The sequence below is a fragment of the Mus pahari genome, chromosome 3 (assembly GCF_900095145.1).
Source record: "Mus pahari chromosome 3, PAHARI_EIJ_v1.1, whole genome shotgun sequence".
Classification (NCBI taxonomy): domain Eukaryota; kingdom Metazoa; phylum Chordata; class Mammalia; order Rodentia; family Muridae; genus Mus; species Mus pahari.
In genome coordinates, this window is record NC_034592.1 from 39,705,659 (window position 1) to 39,728,917 (window position 23,259).

Sequence of the window (23,259 nt, forward strand, 5' to 3'; positions counted from 1 at the left end):
GTTTCTCTGTGTAGCCCTGGCTGTCCTGGAATTCACTTTGTAGACCAGGCTGGCCTCGAACTCAGAAATCCGCCTGCCTCTGCCTCCCGAGTGCTGGGGTTAAAGGCGTGTGCCACCACGCCCAGCTGGTTACTTAATTTTTTGAGGGCACTTGGTATGAAGACTTCATATTTTCTGTCACCATGGCGACCTCTTGCTCTGGATAAGGCTAAAGGATGTAGCAGCTGTCAGTTACTAGAATACCGTGGCACTACAGGAGTTTCTGTCATATGAGTGGAATCCAGGTCTGCCCTTGCTTAGCTTCACTGGTCAAGTAAACTCAGTTCAATTCTTGGTGGTAAGATGTTGTTGGTCGCTCAGGTGTTTAACTTGAAACACGGTGACATCACCGCGTTGCTGTTGACGATGCTATCCTTGGAGGATAACTTTGACAGCCTGTTAACTTTGTCCAGCATGGATGCTGTTCAGAGGTGGAGGTGTGATAAGCCAGCCCATGTCCTGCAGTGAGCCATTTAGTAGGACTTAGTTCAACCTGTGTTTTAACTTGCCTTCTTAAGTTGTCTTTGAGTACTTGGTTTAATGACTGACCTGGATTATAAAAGCAAAGAATGAAGCTGCTCTTCTCCTTTTCTTGTGATATGAAGATGGAAACATAGGCTTGAGGCTGCTCGGGTAAGGAATGGGGAGGGGAGGAGACTTTTGCTCTGCGGTGTCAAAATACCTGCCATAAACAATTTTATAAGGGGAGAAATGTTTCTCTAGGTTCCCGTTTTTTCAGAGGTGTCTGTCACAGGGATGGGGACAGTATGGTAACTTAGAGCAAGCCACATCATGGTGGCTAGAAGCAGAGGAAGAGAAGGAATGCAGTTGGGGAGCTAGGCACAACGTGTGCTCCCTCAGTGACCTGCTTCCTTCCACGGTCTCAGAACAGGAGCAGCAGATTATGAATCCTTAGTCCATTTGTTAGATCTCAGCTGCCATGATCTAATCCTCTCTGGGAAGGCTATCACAGACAGACATGCCCAGGGACTCGCTTCACTGGTCTGGATGTTGCTTCCCTCCCTTTCTCCCTCATTCCTTTCCTCTTTTCCTTCTTTCTTTTTTCTCTCTCCCTTTTCTTTCAAGATCTTGTTGCCCACTTTCCTTGTTACCCAATATTTTGTTTTTATGATACATGATCACCTCTGGAAAGCTTTCAATGATCTCTAGTCTTTGTTCGTACTGAAGATATTCTTAAATAAAGTTCTTGGGCAGTGTAATACATGGGATAGAAGATTTCATAGCTCCACATTTCAGATGAAGAAACGGGGCTTTAGAAACAAACAGTACTGAACATCCACCTCAGAGCCCCTCACACGGGAGGCAGATGCTCTGCTGCTGACTTCCCACCCCCAAATTATCCCCCAGCCATTTTGTAAGATGTTCATGGACGCGTAGACTATAGTGATGCCTTTCAACATGTTCCCGTATCTCCATAGGCAAAGCCCACGTCCATTTAGTTTTTAGACCAAATAATGAGAGGAATTCTGTAATTGTGCATAGAAACTAAAGAGTGAAGTTATGCTTAATAAGATTTGCTGTCTCGATGTTTCTTGGGGAATTTGATGGATTAGGTGAAGAGAATTTGCAGTTTAATAAGTACCTGGACTTGCATTGGATAGAGGGTTATGGTTGTTTGTCTTTGAAGAAGTATCAATCTAAAATGAAATCTTTGGCTGTTAAAATAGTCTGGCTAATTGAAAGCTTATTCAGCCGCCAGTGTGACCTTTCACTATTGTGTCTGGTTCCTAGATGCCCCAGTCACAGTAACTGCATGTATGGTGAGTGCTGTCGTGTTCCATGCACCGTGGTGGTCGGCTTTGCGCACGGCCCCACCTGAAGTCATGGACCAACGTTGTCAGAGTGGCCTCTTCTATCCCAAGGTTAAAGCATTCAGGGGGAACCAACCCTCACATTGAGGAAGATGTTGAGTGATGGATAGGATTGGGCCAGCCTAATTAATCCGGCGCATTAGAAGAGGAGCCATGGGATGTTTTGATGAAGAAAGCCCCGTTGAACTAGAGTGAACCAGAAGAGGCTTTTTGCTAGTCTAAATAATGGAGACTGTTTGGAAAAAGCCTCCTCAAAGTGGTTTCAGTCTGAGAGCTGTAATGGAATACTTGGACACCCCTCCCCCCGACTAGGAAAGTGATTTCATAGTGAGCTAAAGAATGCTTCAGAGCTCTCCAAGAAACCATGGCTGGGGAAGGAATCTGGCATGCTGATTTTTTTTTTTTTTTTTTCAGTTCTAGTTTTATGCAGAAACGGACAGCTTTTAATGCTGGGAAAGGAAAAAGGAGAGTTACACAGTTCTACCCATATGGTTTTCTATTTGTTAGAGCTCTGTCTTGGCTCTGTTAACTACCCACTCTCTTCTGGCATCTTTCTTGCCTGTTCCAATGACCTGAGATTCTTTGTGCCGTGACCTTTCTGGCACCGAGGTCTTGGGACCCAGCTTTTTTTTTTTTTTTTTTTTAAGGCCCTGAAGTTACACTCCATGCACCTCTGCCTTTGTTCCCAGACTTCCTCATCTGGAACACTTTTTGTCTCCTGCCTTGCAGAAACACTTGGGATAGCTCTGTGCTGCCTCTCCTTCCACATTGGATCCAAACCTTTCTTCCTCCAGGGACATCCCTTTGATCCGCACAGTTGGAAACCGCCTCACCTCTCTTTGAACTGAGGAGGATCACATATGGCTCTTATCATGTTCTAGTTTGTATCATAACTCTGTGTGCTGTGTCACAGAGATGAGATTTTTTTACCACCCTGGAAGTGAAGCATTGGGTTTATTTTTCTTTGAGTTTTAAAATAATAGCACCTTCTATTTATGGGTTCTGAACGAGGGAAGGAATAAAATGACCATTAGAAGTTGATATTCCAGTGAATACCTTGAAATGGATGATCTAAAGACGATAGCAGGGTTGAGGATGTTCTGAGGCAGAGGCTTGCTTTGCAGAATGCTTTTTAAATCTAACCATCATCAGAGGGCTTTTCTCGATGGTTGTACAGCTAGGTTGGCTTCTCCCATGACAGTGCTTCTTAGCCTTCCTCATGCTGTGGCCCTTTAATACAGCTCCTCATGTTGTAGACCCCTTCCCCTCAGCCGTAAAATTATCACCTTGCAACTTTATAACTGTAAATTTGCTATTACGAATCATAATGTAAATATCTTATAGAAACCCCCAAAGGGATTATGATGTGGAGGTTGACAACTGCTGTCCTATGGTCCCAACTTCTTCACCAATAGTTAGACCAAATAGGTAAGGGTTCACACACACACACACACACACACACACACACACACACACACACACACAGCTCATATAAATCCCTTCTGGAGGTGGTGCTGAATACCAACTCCTGTAATGTATAATTGTTTTGGAAATAAAAACGTATGTGTTCTTTTGGGGACTTTGGTACTGTTTATCCCTTGAGAGTCCAGGTCTACTTGTGTGAATTCTGTTTTATTTGCATACATTAGCTCTGAGTCCCTTGGGCTAAGCAACCCTGGCTGCTCTTGAACCCACTCATGTCTAGCTGGTACACATTTGGCCTTTCCTACAGTAAATCATGGCTGTCTACACACACTATGGCAACATTTTCTTCTCATCTTTTCTGCATTTGCTAATATTGGGATTTCCCATTTGAGAGAGTGGCATGGCACCCTAGGAGACAGGGAGGGTTCCTGCCACTGTCTCACTGCCTTCAGCATCTGGCAAATCAGATTAGAGCTCACTAATGGCAATGGAACTGGTTGTGACTGTGCCTTAGTAGTGACTGTAGTTTGCTTGCGTAGCCGTTGGAAATGATACCAACCCCAAAATAATTCCAGCTTTGAGGAGAAGAGGAATAAATCATTTGTGTAGAAAGCTTATGTAACCAAAGAAAAGGTCTTCCTGGGTTTTCACTAGAATGAATTATTGTGGAATCAGTATAATAAAAACATTAAAATAGCATAATGCTGACATCTAATTCAGTAGGGTTCTTGAAGCAGTGTGAATAGCTCTACTTGTAACACTCCTGAATTAGGGACGAATGTGGGGAGAGACTCAGTAGTCAGTATGTATCTCAACAGTCATTAATTTCTTGGCAAACTCCTCTTTAGGTGTTTTGCTAAAATATCATTAGGCCTCAGAATATTAAGGTGTAAGATGAACTTGAATGGAATTTTGTTTGATGTTGGGAATCACTTATCCAAATAGTGTTTGTAGAGTAGAAATGATTGAAACATGCTCGTTATAAATCCAGCTCACACCAGATTAACCTCAATTAATTTCCCCTGTAATGCTCACAAAGTTTGAGAAGGTATAAAGTTTGGAAAAAGTTTTCTAAATGGGGGATGTACTCAAGTCAAAACCCTTATGGCTGAAGGGCTTCACTGAGCAACTTTACTAGATTTAGATATTAAAGGGGAAGGTAGGGCCCAAGGAAACAGTTCAGCTGCTTTAAAAGAACTACCTCTGCCCTTCCGAGAGTCCCGGGTAAAGCCCTCAGCATAGTCTACTTCCAGTGCAGTAATGCCTAATTACCTCTATTGGTTGGTTGTGTGTGTCAACTTGACACAAGCTGGAGTTATCACAGAGAAAGGAGCTTCCCTTGAGGAAATGCCTCCATGAGATCCAGCTGTGGGGCATTTTCTCAATGAGTGATGGGGGCGAGGCATTGTGGGTGGTGCCATCCCTGGGCTGGTAGTCTTGGGTTCTATAGAAACCAAGCCAAGCAAACCAGTAAGTAACATCCCTCCATGGCCTCTGCATCAGCTCCTGCTGCCTAACCTGCTTGAGTTCCAGTCCTGACTTCCTTTGGTGATGAACAGCAATGTGGAAATGTAAGCTGAATAAATAAATCCTTTCCTCCCCAACTTGCTTCTTGGTCATGATGTTTGTGCAGGAATAGAAACCCTGACTATGACATTACCTTAATTCACCCTTGTTGTGGCCCCATCTTTTCCTTCTTTTAGGAACAGCTTTGCTTTTCCATCTTGGTGGCAGCGACCTTGATCTCTAGCAAATAAAGAGGATCTTAGTAAATTCTTCATCCTTTGTCTTATCTGCAGAGCAGGTCTGTGCCTAGGTGGACTCACATTTTTGGGGTAGGAAGGGCAGCTAATGAGAAATGTAATCATGAAGGCATTGGACAGTCATGGACCCAAGAGGAACATAGGCTCAGCAGCATGTGCCTTTAGCGCTGATAGGAATCTGACTAATTTATACTGTGCAGCAAGCCTACTGTAACTGTCGCCTGAGCAGTGTCTACTGTCCTTTGTGGGGTACTTTACACTTCACTAACTCGTCTTTAGCTGTGAGATTCCTGCATCGAGGAGGCTGAGGCAGGAAGACTTAGAGGTTACTTTCAAGACCCTGTCTCAAAAGAAACAAACTTGACAGTTAAATTGTGATAAAAGTGACAATTCTGAGATCCAAAAGAAACTCATCGTTGAACAAATACTGTTCAATGTATCGAAACTAAAGGGCTCGAGCAGGTTCCCACTCCACTTTTGTTTGTTGTTGAAGTGGGATTGGAAGTCACAATCCTCCTGCCCCAGAATTGGAAGCGGCCGAGTTAATCACCCACAGCTTATCGCACTCGAAGATTTTTATTCTATGAAATTCAAAATGAGCATGCTTATATAATGTAGAAAAAAAAGAACTCTTAGATTCCCATAGAATTGGGAAGCTAAGCCTGGATTTTCATGTGACACGGGAATCTTGCAAATAATTTAATACGTATATCAGATGTATGTAACACATATCATTCTAAATGATACCAAGGAGGTCACCAGATCACTCACTTTCCATTCTTTAATCTATGTAATGCTTCATATAATTACCTACCAATAAATAGTCTCAAGCAAGCTAAGGCTTCTAAGGAATAAAGTGTCATTTAAAGATAAGTTAATCCTTGAGAAACAAAGTTTGGCCCTGGGTGGACAGGTGTTTATGTTCCTGTACTAGAATAATGAAAGTTCCCTTTCCCAATGGAAAGTTTTCTAATCTCTACCTGAGGGATGTGTGACAGGTTATGTGGTGTAATAACATCATTTCTGAACGAAGAGGAAATATTAGTAAAGTGTCTCACTATAAGGTGCTGTGCTGTATTATAAAATGTTGAACGATATGGTATTTTCTTTTGAAATTTATTTTTACTTAAAATATAATTACATCGTTTTCTGCCTTCCTCTTTTCACTTCAGTCTCACCCATGTCCCTTGGTCCCTGTCAAAGTCACGGCCTTTTAAGTGTTTTATTGATACTCATACAAATGAATAGTTGACTGTGCATGCTGAGTCCTTTGACTGTTGCTCATATGTATCTACTGTTTTAGGGCTAGATACTTGGTGTTGGATAACCTATCAGAGGGCTCATCCCTGGGCAAGGCTCATTCCCTCTCTCAGCAGTTGTTAATCGCCTATAGCTCTTCATCTCGGGGCGGAGCCCTGGGAGAGATTCCCCTTCCACAACCCGTATTGTCTTTGTTTGGGCCTTGTTAGGCAGCCATGATTTTGAGATTTTATGGGTACAGCTTCCCTGTCCTATATAGAAAACAAAATCTCCTAGCAAACTTCCGGTCCTCTGGCTCTTATGAGCCCTCCTCTCCTTTCATGACACTCCAAGTCTTAGGCATAGGGACTGTGCTGAAGTTGTATCCCTTGGTCCTGGCATTTCACAAGCAGTTGCTTTCTTTATTCTGATCAGTATAGTGTTTTCACTAGATAGATCAGGACTAAGATGTCATTGTCAATATATAAACTAATTGTTTATGTTATAAACATTTTTATGTCTGTAGCCAAGCAGGATTTGAGTGAATCAGGAAGAATGCGATAGTTCTATGTTGGAAAATACAATTTTTTCTTTGTCCTCCCCGCCCTCTTCCTTCCCTCCCTGTATAACCCTGGCTGACCTATTCATTCTGAGATCTACCTGTCTCTGCTTCTGGAGTCCTGGGATTCAAGGCATGCTCCACCACTCCAAGCAAATACATGTTTGTTTAAAGTGCACAACTGCTTAATTGTTGTGGTCAGTTGCCGCTGTTGTGATGTTAGGAAAATTCTCCCATAGAAGAAGAAATAAAATTAACTAGAATAAATAAAAAATAACTACCAGGGACATATATATTGGGTTATTAAGTGAGAAAGAGTACAATAATAATCTTCCTTTGCCAGGAGTGGTGGCACACGCCTTTAATTCCAGCACTTGGGCAGCAGAGGCAGGTGGATCTCTGAGTTCAAGGGCAACCTAGTCTACAGAGTGATTTCCAGGATAGACAGGAAGGACTACATAGAGAAACCCTGTCTTGAATAACCAAATTTAAAAAATAGATAAATACGGAGAATCATTTTTAGAGCTGATGTATTTACATTTTTCACTCATGTAAAAACATAATGTATATTCAACTGCTCAGGTCCACATAGCCCCTCTTTCTGATTTTGAACCATTTTTCATTCATTTCTTAACCTTGACTTTGAACACACGAGGTACATGCTCATGTGTGTGTGTGTGTGTATGTGTGTATGTGTGTGTGTGTATGTGTGTGTGTGTATCTGTCTCTTTGTGTGTTTCTCTGTCTCTCTCTCTGTCTCTGTGTGTGCCTGTCTCTGTGCGTGTTTGTGTATGTGTGTGCATGCACCTGTGCAGTTTGGGATCTTCAATGTGGAAGCTGCTCTAGAAACCTAGCAATGCTAACATGCATCCCTGTTTACATACTCTCACGTTCCCACACTCTCTACCCTATCTATCAGCAATCAGCTCATTATTCATTTTTGAAACAAATTAGTTTTATCCCATCTTGGTTTAACTGTAGCTATTTATTTATTTATTTATTCATTAATTACATGTAAGTACACTGTAGCTGTCTTCAGACACACCAGAAGAGGGCATCAGATCTCATTACAGATGGCTATGAGCTACCATGTGGTTGCTGGGATCTGAACTCAGGACCTTTGGAAGAGCAGGCAGTCAGTGCTCTGAACCACTGAGCCAATCTCTCCAGCCCAACTGTGGCTCTTTTTAAAGGTAACATATTCCAAGTGAAAGATTTGCCAACATTGAAGATATCCCAGAGAATCCACGAGGGTGAAGATTCACTGACAGTGAGTCTGGGATGCTGTGGGCAAAGCATGTCCTTTGAGTGACAGCTGCAGAGGCCACTGGGAAAACAGTCCTCACTCTTGGGAGGATATGGGTTCAGGTCCACTCTTCCTCACTAGCTATGTTATGAAAGAGAATACTCCCTTTATTCCAACCTTGGATTCCTTCTATGCAGGGAGAGCCCAAGAAGACAGAAAACCAGTCTATGACGGTTATTAGCAAAGTCGCATTCACACTGTTGGTCACGCGTAACGACATGAATGTGTTTCATCTGGCTGGCTGTGGCGTTCCTTCATGCTGTCTCTGCTGTTTACATGATTCTGTGTTTCCTGCAGGAGCGTTTCCAGGTGAAGAACCCTCCCCATACATACATACAGAAGCTCAAAGGCTACCTGGACCCGGCTGTAACCAGGAAGGTAAGATGGATGGCTTTACACTCCTGGCTGTCACTTCCTCGTCAGTGCTCAGCGTCCTGTGTCACATCAGAAGACTCTTTTCTTCGTGTTAGTTTTTTTTGCCAGATCTCCAAGCAGACACGAGTTGGAGGCCATCGTCGTGAGAAGACAAAGGGGAAAACATCCACAGCACTTAATAAAACTTGCCTACACAAAAGCGATGTTCCTTTGACGGCTACTGATATTGTTGGTTCCCCTTGCACAGAGTAGCGATTCCTGTCCTTACTGCTTAGGCCCCTAACAAAGCAGACCTTGCAAATGACTCGGGGGACTTCTAGAACCCCCTAAAATCACTGGGGCGTCCTCCCAGGTGCATGCTGACATCAGCCGTTGGTGTTTCACAGCTGCCCCGGCCCCAGCCCCAGCCCCAAGAAGGTAAGGAGGGAATAGCTGATGTGATTTTTAACCATCTCTCCTTTTACAAACAAGCCCTGCCTTGTGCAGCCGCACAATTGGCTTAAGCTGCTGCCTTGCAGCTAAGCATGTCGCCTGGCACAACCCTGCAGGCTTGGTCAGCCCAGGGATGGCTCAGGGCAGAACTGTCCCTGAGGATGATGGGTAAAGACACTTTGTACCAGATAGCACTTGTCTTCCCCTGGCCTTCTACTTTCCCACTTTCAGGGCTCCTCGAGCTGAATTCCCTGTGTGTGTGAGTGGTGATTCCTGAGAGAAGAAAAGCACACTTCTCTTGGTTAGCTGTTTTCAGGGATCTTGGCTCACTCGTTCTTCACTTTCCTTTGTGTGCATGCTTGCCTCTTCCCCCTCTCCACTCTGCCCTCCTTCTAACTTTTCTCTCTTTTCTTCATTTTTCCACTCTTAACTCTTCATTACCTATATACACACCTCCACCCCCAAAAATGTCATTCCAAAAGCAGCTCCAATTTCCTCTGGAAGTCTCCTGAGCCTTTGTTGTATGGTTTATTTGCAGACAAGAGGGATTTAAACAATAGAAATGGTTGACCTGTGTGATTCTGGGACTAGAGAGATGGCTCAGTGGCTAGAGTGCTTGTTGCTCTTTTAGAGGACCTGGGTTCAGTTCCCAGCACCAACACAGAGGCTCACACTCAACTGTAACTCCAGTTCTAGGGCCTTCACCACCCTCTTCTTACCTTGGTATGTGAGGCCTTCAGTGGTGTACCTACCTTCAAGCAGGCAAAACATGCACATTAAATAAATACATAAATAAATAAAGGAATGACTAAATAAGAAAAGAAAAGAAAATTGAGATTCCCAACTTTGGTTCCATGCCATACAATTCTTGTCTGTCCTGTGGTCTTCTGTGAATGCACTTGGTAATATTTCTTCCCCTCAGAAATTTGTTGATCATTTTCTAAAAGGGCTGTATTCAATAACACAACTCCACCCCCCATCCCTTCACCCCCCGGCCCCCAGGTGAAAAAAGCAATTGCTGCTTAATTCTTGTGAATTTCTCTCATTTGTTTCTTGCTCTGGGCAGAGAGTGGCTTTAATTTTACAGATTAGGGAGTGCTGTGACAGGAAACACCTGGAAGAAACACTACATATAAATCCCACATTTTTAGGCATGAAAAAAAAAAAAAGGCAGTCTTGTCTATACTATTTATTTCTGAGAGGGTGCTCAGTCTATACAGAATAGCTCTGCTGATCCTTTAGAAATCCGCAGCCCTGAGGTCATGGCTGAGTGTTCCACTGGCCCTAGGCGTACTTGATGTGACCTGGGTGTGTGGGGGTGTGAAATGACAGCCCTTACATACAGATGGAGTGAGCTCTCCCCTCCTGTGGCATGCAGTTCATTCTAGAAACAATCCCACATTCCAGAAAGCATGACATACCCACACTTCCAGAAATGACACCCTCGGCTCTCAGCCCCCCCCCCCCCCAGGAGACAAAGAAAACCAAGCAGAAGAAACCAGGGCACCTCTTGTTAAACATCTCTCTCCTTCCTGGATCACTTAATAAAGAGGAAGGGAGACGCCCGATGCCCCCGATGGTGGGCGTCTGGACTACTGATTTCTCTGCCCTGACCCCTGTGTCCACCTGAATGGCCTTGTTTGGTCTGTGCCTTGTCTTTCAAGGTCTGCCATTCAGCTCCAGAGAACCCGGCTGGAGGTGGGATTAGCACCCCCGCCCCCCCTGCTGTAATAAGATTCTGTCAGGAGCAGGCAGTAGGAAAGGATCTGTTCCGCACAACATAATTGTAATGCTTAAGCCCCAGAAAAAAAGGAGATTTGTTTGAAATAAGGCATGGCTTTCAGTTAAAAATGAGCTTAAACTTCTCAGCATGGTACAGGATTGGGGAGTGTTCAAACCAGGCCCTGAAATTTTTAGCCCGACTGTCTAGGCTGAGCAGGCTTCCTTCAACGCTGGTCAGGGTCCTCGAATAGTTCATTCATTAATCTTTTGTTGAAATTGAATAGAAGATACTTAATTTGCCCTTAAAAAAAAATGCCCAAGCACATTCTGTTTGGAATAGCTTTAAATAAAAGCCCCTAGGGTAGGGAAGGAAGAACCTAAATTAGATATCTCTGAGGCCAGGATTTCGCAAACCAGCCTCTTCATTTTATACCAGTGGTTATTAGCCTGAGCCTCAGGGAAAGCTGTGCTCATGTCTGGCACGGTAAGAGGTTACAGACCATGAAGAAAGGAGTCTGGTTCTTTGCTGACTCTTCGTTTGTGAGGAGAAACCTATTGTGTGGCTCACCCTGTCTCTGCTGCCTCCCAGGGCGATGGCTGGCTGTCCTATATCTGGGAGGAAAGAGAGAAGATGGGGATCGCTTGGTAGTGCATCCTTCCTCACTCTTGCTTTCTGCTTGGACCTGCAGGGTCAAGGTTACTCTGTGAAGAGCTTTAAAGTCTTGTGGACGCATTTTAGAAGTGCAGAGTGTTAACACTCACTGTTTATGTGTTAGCAAAGGAGATGCCAAGGCATTCCAAAATCCAACCAAAAATTGAGCTGCTCCTGGGAGAGTGCAGTATAGCAGTGAAGTCAGCTGAGTTTGTCTCAGGGCCAGGCAGTTGCAGGGTTACAGTGCATAGCATACATAGCCAATGTCTGATGGATTCTAGCTGCTGCTGCTGCTGCTGCTGCTGCTGCTAGCTCAGTGCCTTGATTTAGTTGTTTTGTTAGGGTGTGTCTCTGTGTGTGTGTGTGTGTGTGTGTGTGTGTGTGTGTATACACATATATACACACACATCTATACACACATATATATACACACATATATACATATATACACGCACATACATATATATATACACATCTATACACACACATATATACATATACACATACATACATACATATACATATATGCAAAGTCTATATAGCATCCATCTCAGTTGACTTGTATTTCTCCCCCTCTTCCTCCCTCTTTCCTCATGTCCTTTGGTCAGACCTCTTTAAAACTCTATTATGTTTTAAGTGCTATGCTTGTGCTCTTTGTAGAAGGCCATCTAGGGATGATTTCTTTGAAGCCTGGGAAGAAGACTTAGGGACCAGTAGAGAGTACCAAGGACCTATCTGAAGTGTCTTAACAAGCAGCAGCATGGAACTTTGGCCTTCAGCCAGGCCCCCATCCTACTTCCTCTACCTGACAAATCCCATGCTTAGTATACTCACTGCAGGGAGCCAGTCTAGCATATCCCTACAAACCACCAGTGTTTTTTTTTTTTGGGGGGGGGGTCTCTCTTGGCAGCAGAGGTAGAAACACCTTTCTTTTTTCCTTTATATTTGGAATATTTTCATTTCATATATCCCACCATATATTGATTACAAAAGTGCAAAAAGATCTTTTTTTTTTTTTTTTTTTTAAGGTGTTTGAGAATAGTAGTTACAGCAACTTAAGGAAAGCAAGGGACTTTGAGAAGGGGCAGCAGGAGCCGTCCTGTGCCCAGCAGTGCTGCTGTCTCTTTTGGCTAGTGATCCCCATGCATGTGGCAGAAATCTTGCAACCCCACCATCTGGAGTTGTGCTACCAACCTTTTCTTTCTTACCTTTTTGATGTCATTCCTCTGACGTATGGGAGCCATGATTAGTGGCCTGGGAATGGAGGCCTCTGTTCCTGTGGTACTTGGTGGCAGAAGAGGACAAGGGTCTTTTATATATTGAGCTGTAATTCATAAACCTCTTTCCAGTGAGCAAAGAAGTTTGGGAGGCTTAGGCTGCGGCACAGAGAGCCTGGGTTTGTTTTAATTATTTATCTTTTTTATGTATATGACTACACTGTAGCTGTCTTCAGATACAGCAGAAGAGGGCATCGGATCCCATCACAGATGGTTGTGAGCTACCATGTGGTTGCTGGGAATTGAACTCATGACCTCTGGTCCATGCTCTTCACCACTGAGCCATTTCTCCAGCCCCAGCCTGGATCCCTTTTTTTTTTTTTTTTTTTTTTTTTTAAAGATTTATTTATTTATTATATGTAAGTACACTGTAGCTGTCTTCAGACCCTCCAGAAGAGGGCACCTCTTGTTACAGATGGCTGTGAGCCACCATGTGGTTGCTGGGAATTGAACTCAGGACCTTCGACCTTCGGAAGAACAGTCAGTACTCTTAACCACTGAGCCATCTCTCCAGCCCCAGCCTGGATTTTTTAAAAGGACTGCATTGCACATCGGATTTCCTTCTCCCAGAGTGGCCCGAGACTATAGTCACTCCTAAGGTTTTGTAGGGAAATAATCCTCCAAAGAATTGATGGGTATAGCAGCCCAATGTATCTTGGAGACTTCTTAGATTAAACGCATATATACATATATATGTATGCATATATATTCATTATCATAGCAGAAGTCACTGAAGAAAGGGCAGGGTCGACCCAGAAAGAGAGGATCTTGCTAGGCAAGAGTAAGGGAGGGCATTCTGAGTGTGTGTGTGTGCACACGAACTTTCATGACTGACCTTGCAAGGGAGGACGAGTTGGAAGAGCTAACTTCTGAGTGTTTGTTTTTGGACCATGTTAGGTCAACTGGAGACCGTTAGGTTTCAGACTGTTATCTTTAGAAGGCCATACTTACAAAGTTGGCCATCAGAGTTCATTTGTATTCTCCATAAAAGCTCTCTGTGCCTCAATAATTTATGAAAACAGCAGTTTGTGCCGAAGACCTGATTTATTGCTGGGGTCTGGAATTGTTGCCTGAGTGAGGCCGTGTGCCAGTGAGATCAGCCTCTGATGAGAAGCCTGGCCACCAGATCTCTGTTGGCTTCACGGCTGAGTTCATAAGTGACTCCATGGGCACGCACAGCCTTGAAGTCATGCTTGCTTTCCTATGCACTCCCATCATCCCAGCCACATCTTTTTATTGTTTTTTACCATTTACTCTTTCATTTCATTACATCGCTATAGGTATGTGTGTCTTATGTCTGTAGTCATGCTGATGAATCGTTAAAACTGGAGGTGCTTTTCCCAAACAATAGGCATAATGGTCATTATTATAGTATATGTGGGTAGGGGAAATAATCTACTTTAGGATATTACATGAAGTAAGTAATTCTCCTTGTCCTTTCTTCTAAGTTATATTTCGTGACCAAAATTTGTGTGCTTTTCAATCAAAGAAAGGAAATACGATAAATATACGTTAGGATAAAGTATATTTTCATATTACATTAAATTTATTATAGATTTTAGTAGCACCAGGTACTAAGGTCATATTTTGTTGAATTATAGAAATTCAGAAGGCGTGTTCAAGAATCTACACAAGTGCTAAGAGAACTGGAAATTTCATTAAGAACCAACCACATTGGGTAAGTATGCTCCTGTAACATGCTAGCACTAACTTTTTATGTTAAATCGTACTTAAGAACTGAGCTTCTGCCGGGCGTGGTGGTGCATGCCTTTAATCCCAGCACTCGGAAAGCAGAGGCAGGCGGATTTCTGAGTTCGAGGCCAGCCTGGTCTGCAAAGTGAGTTCCAGAACAGCCAGGGCTATACAGAGAAACCCTGTCTCAAAAAACAAAAACAAAAACAAAAACAAAAAAAAAACACCAAAAAAAACAAAAACCAAAAACCAAAACAAACAAAAAAACCCAACTGAGCTTCTATATTTACTGAAGGACCAGGGATTATCTGAGGGGAGTCTCCCTTAGTCCCCTGATCGCTGACCATGAGGGTCAGTAGAAGCAGAATGGGGAGCCCTTGACGTGGCTATTTATAGCAATTCTATGTTTACTTGTTTGTATACATGGCAAGTGCTTCATGTATACATGGCAGTACTCTGGCTGCTGAAGAACACTCAAGAATTGATATAAACTGAGATCTGTTGAACTGGCTCAGTCTTCAGAGGCTTTTCTTTCTTTCATTTCTTTCCATTCCCAGAAGAATAGGAACTGGAGTGGTGTTGTCTAACCCTGCTTCTTTGCATTTGAGACCTTTCTTGTGTCTCTCTTTCAACTTAAACACTTGAGACTGTGAAGTATTTCATATAAGGAGAATGGAGTTCATGGAATCACTCCACTAAACACTTCTGAGAGTTCCTTTCATACAACTTCATGGTTGCTTTGCCTCGGGCAAGAGCTATTCCATTTCCCCTTATTCCTGGGATAACATAATACATAGAACTTTATTGTTAGATGGTTTATCTCCAAGACCGTATGATACCAGATGTCTTGATTTACACATTTGGTTCTTCAGAAGGTACTACTCTTGCTTTGTAGACAAGTCTTTCTGTGCTTAGCGTCGAATTCACTGTGGAGCCAGGCTGGCTTCAGACTCTGAGCAGTCGTACTGTTAGTCTCTGAAGTATTAAGAATATAGACATGAGCAATATTCTTAGACATTGCGTAAGTTATGGTTTCTGGATTGTGGCTTTGCGCGTTTACCCTGAGAGAAGAGTAAAGACTATAGGTTTCAATATCTTTCCCAATGTTCTCCTCTGACATTTTTTGCAGAAATGTTGAACTGGAATTATGTCAGTATTATACTATAGTTGAACTGAGTATTCTGTAAAATAGATGCATAACATGAATAGTAATTTACTTCTACTTTAGACCGATTGATAAAAGCCATTTCTTTCAGTGTTTTATTTAAGTATGGAAATGATTGTGCAGGGTCACGTGGGGAAACTTTGAGGTAGAATACCCATCGAGAACCAACTCTCCATAAAATTCGCTGATTCTTGATGTCTCCAAAAATGGACGATAGAAAAAAACAAATTATGATTCTCAGACTGGGAAAAAAATTATCTAATCTCTCATTTTCAAGACTAAAAGAATGGAAGCTCAAAGATGGTCGTGTGAACTGCAGGAAGTCCACAACAGAAAGGCCAGTGCTTTGGCTCTAAACCACTCTGGTTTTTTCCCAAATTGTCCTTCCTAGCAGACCTTTCTGAAAGAGTTAAGGTATTTGGGGCTTTGGGCTCAAAGGAGTGAAGCTCGTCTTTTTCAAGATGAAGGTGGTAGTTGTTTACTTCAATTGGATAACTGAATTTAGAAAATTAAATAGCTTCTGCTACTGATCAATGAGGAACTAGATTCCATTTGGTATGGCCCAGCTCTGAGCCTGCACAGTTCTCAACTACATGTAGTGGAATGATTTACAGCAGATCTCCAGACATTGCTGAGATAACATGAAATTGACTATCAAATTCTAAAGCACGATGATCATGTCTAATACAGAGTTGGCGGACCAGAAGAGCCCGTGCGGTCTGTGAGCAGTTGGGGTGACTTGTTAGGTTACAGTAGTAGGCATGTGTGAAGATGCCTTCCATCCTCACCAGCTGAGATTCTCCCTTGCCTGCTATTTATATGAAACTCCTGGGAAAATGGGTATAGATGTGGAGGAATTCATGGGATGCATTGTCTATATGAATACAATTCCTGCACAAGCTCACACTGAAGGAAATTTTGACTTCTCTTGTTTATGTTGAAAATTCAAACCTGAATCTGTCTCTTCATTCTCTCAACTTAGTGTCTTGACCTCATTTGATAGGAACAAATTCTGAAGAATTACTAATTGATGAAAATTATCAATGGCTACCATGAGGACTCTTTGCTACAATCCATGAGTCTGGTTGTGTGTGTGTGTGCGCACACGTGTCTGTCTGTGTGTGTGTGTGTGTGTGTGCACTCTGGCATGCACACACATGCTCTGGATAAGATAATGCAAAGATAACTGGGCACCTATCTGTCTGATGAAGAGGTCTAGGTGCAGGCCTTTGCCATGACCCCTTCTGTTAGCTTGACCTTTGATAAATTTAAATTACATGGATTCTTTGCTCCTACTGTGTGAGCTGAAGTAACCTCTGCCCTATTAAAAGAGAGTAACTTAGCTCACAGGAATGCAGTCCTGGGTCTGATGCATGAGATTCAACCTCTAACAGCTATTGCTTCTTAAACTTGCTGAGAAGAATATCTAGAAATGATTCAACAGCAGTTCATAGCATCTTCCTAAAGGAGTCCATGTATAGAATGTGGTCTTGTTTACCCAAAGTACCTGAATGCTTAGGAGATCATGATTTCCAAAAATTAGAAGCTCAAATTACACTTACAATCCGTTTGTCTTGAAAAAAAAAAAAAGTGATTCTTGGCACCTGCTTGGGCTTCAAGGTTAAAGCAGAGAGTGGGCTTTGCTGAGGTAACGGTCTCAGCTGCAGCTTTGTCAAGTGATGGGTTCGTTCTGCGTTTCACAGAAGCCTAAAACTCTATAAATGGAGCAGTCTTTTGAGAAGGAAAATTAATATTTTGAGGGATGTAATAAGACTTTGGCTAGGAATAATTCCATTCCCTACTGTTAAAAGCTATAGCATTGGAGAAGTATTAGATTATGATTTATCCAAACCTCTGAAATTACTTGAAATATTCTTGAAGAGAACTGAGTACCCTTACATCGCACTGGCAAGCAATCCCAGTGTGCAGAAGCCAAGGTGGGTCAGATGTCTGGGTGATGACTGTGGTGGTGAGGGCGAGGTGGAGAGGTTAGGTAACTTCATTCTGTGGAACTGCCATGTACGTGATTTCTTTTAATACCACTGCCTATAAAGATAGAAAGTTACTTTTTAGTCTGAATGTAAGGTCACAGACATTCTAAAAGATGTACACTTCACTTGTAGGTGCTTGAGACAACAGGCATGAAGAATGTAGCAAATTTCCCAGGGCTTTTGGGAAGGGGGAAGTATGTAGAACAGAGAAGGCAGCCAGGAAGTGCTTAGTGAAGGCCTCTTCTCCTAGACTGTCAGGCTTTCTGTGGGTCAGTGCTGGCTGGAGCTGGACCTGGTCAAAGAGGAAAGAGAATGGCCAACACTCTTCTAAGATGTACTCAAGTGTGGGCATGCGTGCATGCATGTGTGTTGGAAATCCTCCAAGTCATAGTCATTTTGTCATGTGTTAGACATGTTGATTGCATCATTGCACATAAAAATGTTTGTGGTGTTGCTTGGTACCTGGAGCTATTGTTATGTATATGGGAAAACTGAAGGTCAGGTGCTAATTTTATTCCACCCCATGCTGGTAAGAAGCAGTGAGACCTGAACCAGGGTTTGTCTGCATCTAAAGCCTATTATCCATAGTAACTGTTCCCAAACATCTTGATATTCTGGACTCCTTTATTCTAACTAATTGTTTTGAACTTCAGTAAACTATTGTTGCTAATTATGAATCCAGTCCAGTAACATTTACCATGCTAGAAACTAAAACTGACAAATTTTAAGTTCACTCAATATGTAATACTTAGTGGCAAACTTTTCATATATAAGCATAAATATTAGCACATGTAACATTTCACGAAATGTAACTCTTTAACAAAGTAACAAAAATTCTCTGTAAAGAGTAGCTTTTTATTTCCTCATAAAAATTCTTGAGTCTTCTTTCAGATCTTTGCAATAGAAGGCAGCTGGGTATTCCTGACACCACATTCAGCTTGTTTTTTGATATTTATTTTGGTTTGGTGCAGATGAAGAACATTTGGAAAATTTGAGTTTATCTGAAGTGAACTTTTCAGTTTGTTGTAGAGATTCTTCTGATAGCGCATTAAAATCCTCTGAGGGAGAGTGTCTAACTGTGCTAACACTGTAGTGTGCTCTGTTAAAATCCATCTCACTGTGTCCTGCCCTGGCTAGATCTTTTTATCCATGGCTCCTGTAATATGATTTTTCAACTGATCATTTGGAAGGCAGGCTGTGTGAGGTACTCTGCTCTTTCCAGTGCTGAAACACGTCATTCTGTAGTAGTAGTAGTAGTAGTAGTTGTTGTTGTTGTTGGAGACAGGGTTTCTCTGTATAGCTTTAGAACTTGCTACTCTGTAGATGAGGCTGGCTTTGAAATCACAGAGATTCACCTGCCTCTGCCTCTGAGTGCTGGAATTAAAGGTGTGTGCCACCACTCCCAAGTTATAATTTTTTTAAAAAAAATCATTTTGGTCACTAATCACCACTGCCATCAGGATGCACGTGTATTTATCATAAAGCTATGAGACTAGTGCAAACACAGGGTTTCCTAAATTCTTCATTTTGTTTAAGCTGAAAACGTATCACTAGTGACCAATCCTGTTTTCCCCAAGGCACCAGGCTGACTTCATTTGTGAGGGGCTGACTTTCAATGCCCCGAATGGTATCATCACCATTTGTAAGTCATTTGCCAGTGAACTGGCAGTCCATGAAAAAATATCTCCTTCCTTGCCCCTCACAAGTCTGCCCAGATGCATGGGTGGGCAGCAGATGTTTCCCATGTGGCTTCTGATTTTGTTGTAAGCAAACAGAAAGATGTGTACTCACCATCCAGCTTTAATAAGTCACTGTATGGAGGTCGTTCTTTGGCAGGAATGCTTTTACCCCAGCATTGCATAGGGTGTACAGTGGGATAAACAGATTGATGTGGTCTCCGCAGTGTTGCCCAGTCTTGTTCACCGCAAAGGAGCCACAGTGTGTCAGGGTCGCTGTGTGTGTGTGTGAGTTGTTTGATTTATTATTATCTTTACTTCGTGTTTTTGTTTTGAAAGTGCTGCTAGTTTAAACCCAAGGCTTTGCATGTACCAAGTCTTAATACTTCGTAGGAAACAGATTAACCCCAAGAGGTGTGCTGAGAGACTGTTAGGACTGCTAGTCGTGATGGTTCCACTTCGAGAACTGGGCTGCAGCACGGCGCGGTGCGGTCATGCGGGTGGGTGGGTGACCAGTGTGGGCTCTGCGAGATGCTCACCTTTCTCTTGTCCCCCTAGTCATTTCAGCTGTCCAGCTGACAATTAGAGTTTCCTCTACAGGAGCCCGGCAATGGGAGTAACACTTCTCTCTCTCTCTCTCTTTTGTCCATCTTACCATTTGCTTGACCTTGGAAGTTGTACACCAGTAGGAGCTTTTAAGATAATTTTCTGTGTGAAGAAATTTGGCCTTAAGATTTTGGGGGGGGCGGCAGGGCTGGTGAGATGGCTCAGTGGGTAAGAGCACCCCACTGCTCTTCCGAAGGTCCGGAGTTCAAATCCCAGCAACCACATGGTGGCTCATAACCATCCGTAACAAGATCTGACGCCCTCTTCTGGAGTGTCTGAAGACAGCTACAGTGTACTTACATATAATAAATAAATCTTAAAAAAAAAAAAAAAAAGATTTTGGGGGGGCAGGGGGAGCAAAACTTTGAAATCAGACTGTGAGCAGCCTAAACTTCAGTACTGACTTACTTGTGTCTGCACCGAAAGCCCTTCTTTGGCTACAGTCCCCCCCCCCCCCCAAGAACCTTTTCTCATTATCCCTGTCTCTTTAAGCTTCCAAGTGTCTGATTTGGAATTTGCCTAAATTCAAATTTACAACATATGGTAATCACATTTGAATTTGCAAGGCACTCAGGAAGTAATACATGCTGTCAGAGTCAGAAATAATTCTGTTTTCCAAAACCTATAATCCCTCAATTTGAAACTGTTTGCCTATTGGCAACATATAAAACAGCGTAGGACATGCTCAGGGAGGAGAATGAAGCTCTACAGATGTGCCAGACTCAGTGTATGATCAGATACACAAGTCGCAGTGTAAAGTATGTATCTGCCCTCCCCCCATTTCAGTTTACTTGTGTTGTGGGAACAAGGGCGTATATGGAAATCAGAAGACAGCCTGTGGAAAGCAGTTGGTCCTTTGTTCTATTGTGTGGGTACCAGGGATTGAACTCAGGTTGTTAGATTTGGAGGCAGGGTCTTTACCTGTTGAGCCAAGTCTCTGGCCCCCGTATTTCTCCGAATCCCTGAGATTTAAGACATTGCAATAACATCTGCCCTTTTACTTTCTACCTATTTTCTTTCCTTCCTCTTCTAGTTTTTGGATGATCACTCTGGACTGTTCTTCCCCCCATGCAGAATTTCCCAGTCAGAAGGGGTAGCAACCAAGAGGGTGAAAAAGAGAGAGGTCTGACTTTTTCTTATAATCTATTCCCTTACTATGCAGTCACTTAGCTAAGTGAACATCACAAGGCAAACTGATCAGTGGTGATGTCTCAGTCTTTCGTCAATCGCTTTGGCTTATCGGAGTGACATTAAATACCCAAGGAGGACCCAACAACATCAGGACCAGAATCCATTCTATGACATTAAACCAGGGGCAACCCATGCTACTTTAGGACATATGCTGTGGGTTTCTGTCTTACTTTGCAAATGATCTTTCTGGTCCTTTTGCTCATATATCAATTGGGATGTTGAAGGAAAGAAGCAAATTTACCTTGTTCTTACATCAGAATCTGCCACACACATGAGCACATTGAATCAAAAGATTTATAGACCTGCTCCCCTTGGCTATGTCCTGCTTTGTTGAGGTCAAGTTCCTAGTGGGGGTCAAGTTTTCTCCTTGTGCAGGTGTGGTGGTGCCAGCAGTGTATGGTAGCAGGTACTCACGATGTCCTGGGACATCTGTGCTCTTTGTGGAGGTTTCTGTAGAAGGAACTTCAATGGCTCTTTTTCCCAGACTCCCACGTTAATGAGCAAGTAAATGGAATATGTGAAACTGAGCCTGCCCTGAAAAACAAAACAAAATAAAACAAAACACCCTGGATTTTAGTGGTTCTTTTTCATGTTAAAATGACACCCATCTCTGTGGAACATTTTGCTTTGTGCAGTCAGAACACTGGGGCAGAGCAGTGGAGAAGCAAAGAGGAGGGAGCTTAGGGTCCTGATTACATAGTAGCATAGGAGTGCTGNCATTTCCCCCTGCCAGATATATGAAATATCTTTTCCCCACTGTTTCTAAGCTTCTATCATTTAAAATTTTTCAGTGTCCCTGGAGACTTTGTTGCATAGAGGGGGGATTAAATAAAGTATCTATAAGTAGAGGTGGTGAGATCCTGTGTGTGTCTGTTCTAGATGCTTCTCTCTCCACCAGATGACAGTCCTGTGAGCTGTGTTTAGGTCTACTAACAAAGCTGCTTTGTGAGACTCAACAGATGGGGTTTCTTTGCCAGTGTGTTGCCACTCTAGGCTCCTCTTAAATGTTATGTTTGCACACAGCTATGGTTAAATGCACATCTTTTGTGGTAGCTGACTGAAGAACTTGGAAGAGTGTAAGTCAGGGTGTCTGGTTTCTTACCTTCCTGACTCTTGGTACTTCCTGTATACTTGAATCTGCATCATCAAGAAGGGCCAAACGAGAGGAGACAAGAGAAAAAGTAAAGACCAGAAAACAAACCAATCAAACATACATACAATCAAACATACATACAAACAAACAAACAAACAAACAAGGGATCTGGAGTCTTCTAGGTTCTTCTTGTGCCACAAACCTCTCCAGGAACTGTCTTTCCTTAGACACATGGGACCATTGCTCTGCTGCTGTTATCCTAGCTAAGCAAGCGTGGCTTCCACAGTAGCTCTGGTCATCCATAGCCAGGCAATCTTTTCACACAGTGTTCCCAGAGGGTTGCACTGTGTGCCCGTGTGTTGTCGCAGTTGTTGCAGCCATGCTTTGAACCCATTAGTTGTTGGAGTTTCACACTTCTTCTGATATCCTCACAGTCCCTGACATGTGCACAGTTCCTAATGTCTGCGCAATCTCTGAAGTTTGCACAGTCACTGATGAGGAATAGCCGGGAAGGACCCTATAAAATCAGGTGACAGAATTTTTTTCCGCCAGGCCTGAAAGATGCCAATTCATTTGTCTCTTGGAGTCACTCTGTACAGCAGATACAGATGTGTACAGCAGATACAGATGTGTGTGGCTTCTTGGTGAACTGTTCCACAACACTCAAACGCAAGCTATGAAAAAAGGTTTCAGAATGATCCTTAAAAGTATTTGTCATGTGTTAGTCCTGTTGATGGTCTGTGGTACCTGCAGTCTTTTCAAGGTTTTCATACTCATGGAAAACGTTAAGCAGGTCATTATCCCTATTGAATTTCCAGAAGTCCGTAAGATTGGCTCCCCTTTGGTGGTTTCATGGTTTCTCCGGCTGGGTATGCCAAGAAGGACTGAGCATGGATTTGGAGTCGTGCATGGATCGCAGTGGCTATGGCGGCGTGTTCCCAGGCTGCCTCATTCTTTGTATAGTCTTGGATCTTTCAACAGGCTAGAGATCATTTATGGTTGAAAAGTACACTTAGACATATTCCTTTTCTTAGAAACCTTTAAAATTGGTTGTCGTAAGTCTTTAGACAGTCAAATTCAAGGCTGACATGTGAGTGCTTTTTTCCAGTGACCTATGGTTTTATTTCCCTTTCTCTGTCTGTCTCCGTCTATCTGTCTCTGCCTGTCTCTCTCTCTGTTTCTCTCTCTGTTTCTCTCTCTGTTTCTCTCTCTGTTTCTCTCTCT

General features: G+C 42.8%; 1 protein-coding gene across 9 annotated transcripts in view; it reads left to right on the forward strand.

The window, feature by feature from the left end:
• Fmnl2 (formin like 2) overlaps positions 1–23,259 on the forward strand; it is a 280,969-nt gene that overhangs the window by 175,264 nt on the left and 82,446 nt on the right. For all 9 annotated transcript variants that reach the window (XM_029535822.1, XM_021192149.2, XM_021192148.2 and 6 more), the window contains exons 3-4: positions 8,461–8,541; positions 14,223–14,299. In XM_029535822.1, coding sequence (XP_029391682.1) covers positions 8,461–8,541; positions 14,223–14,299 — 158 coding nt within the window. The remainder of the gene's footprint in view (positions 1–8,460; positions 8,542–14,222; positions 14,300–23,259) is intronic.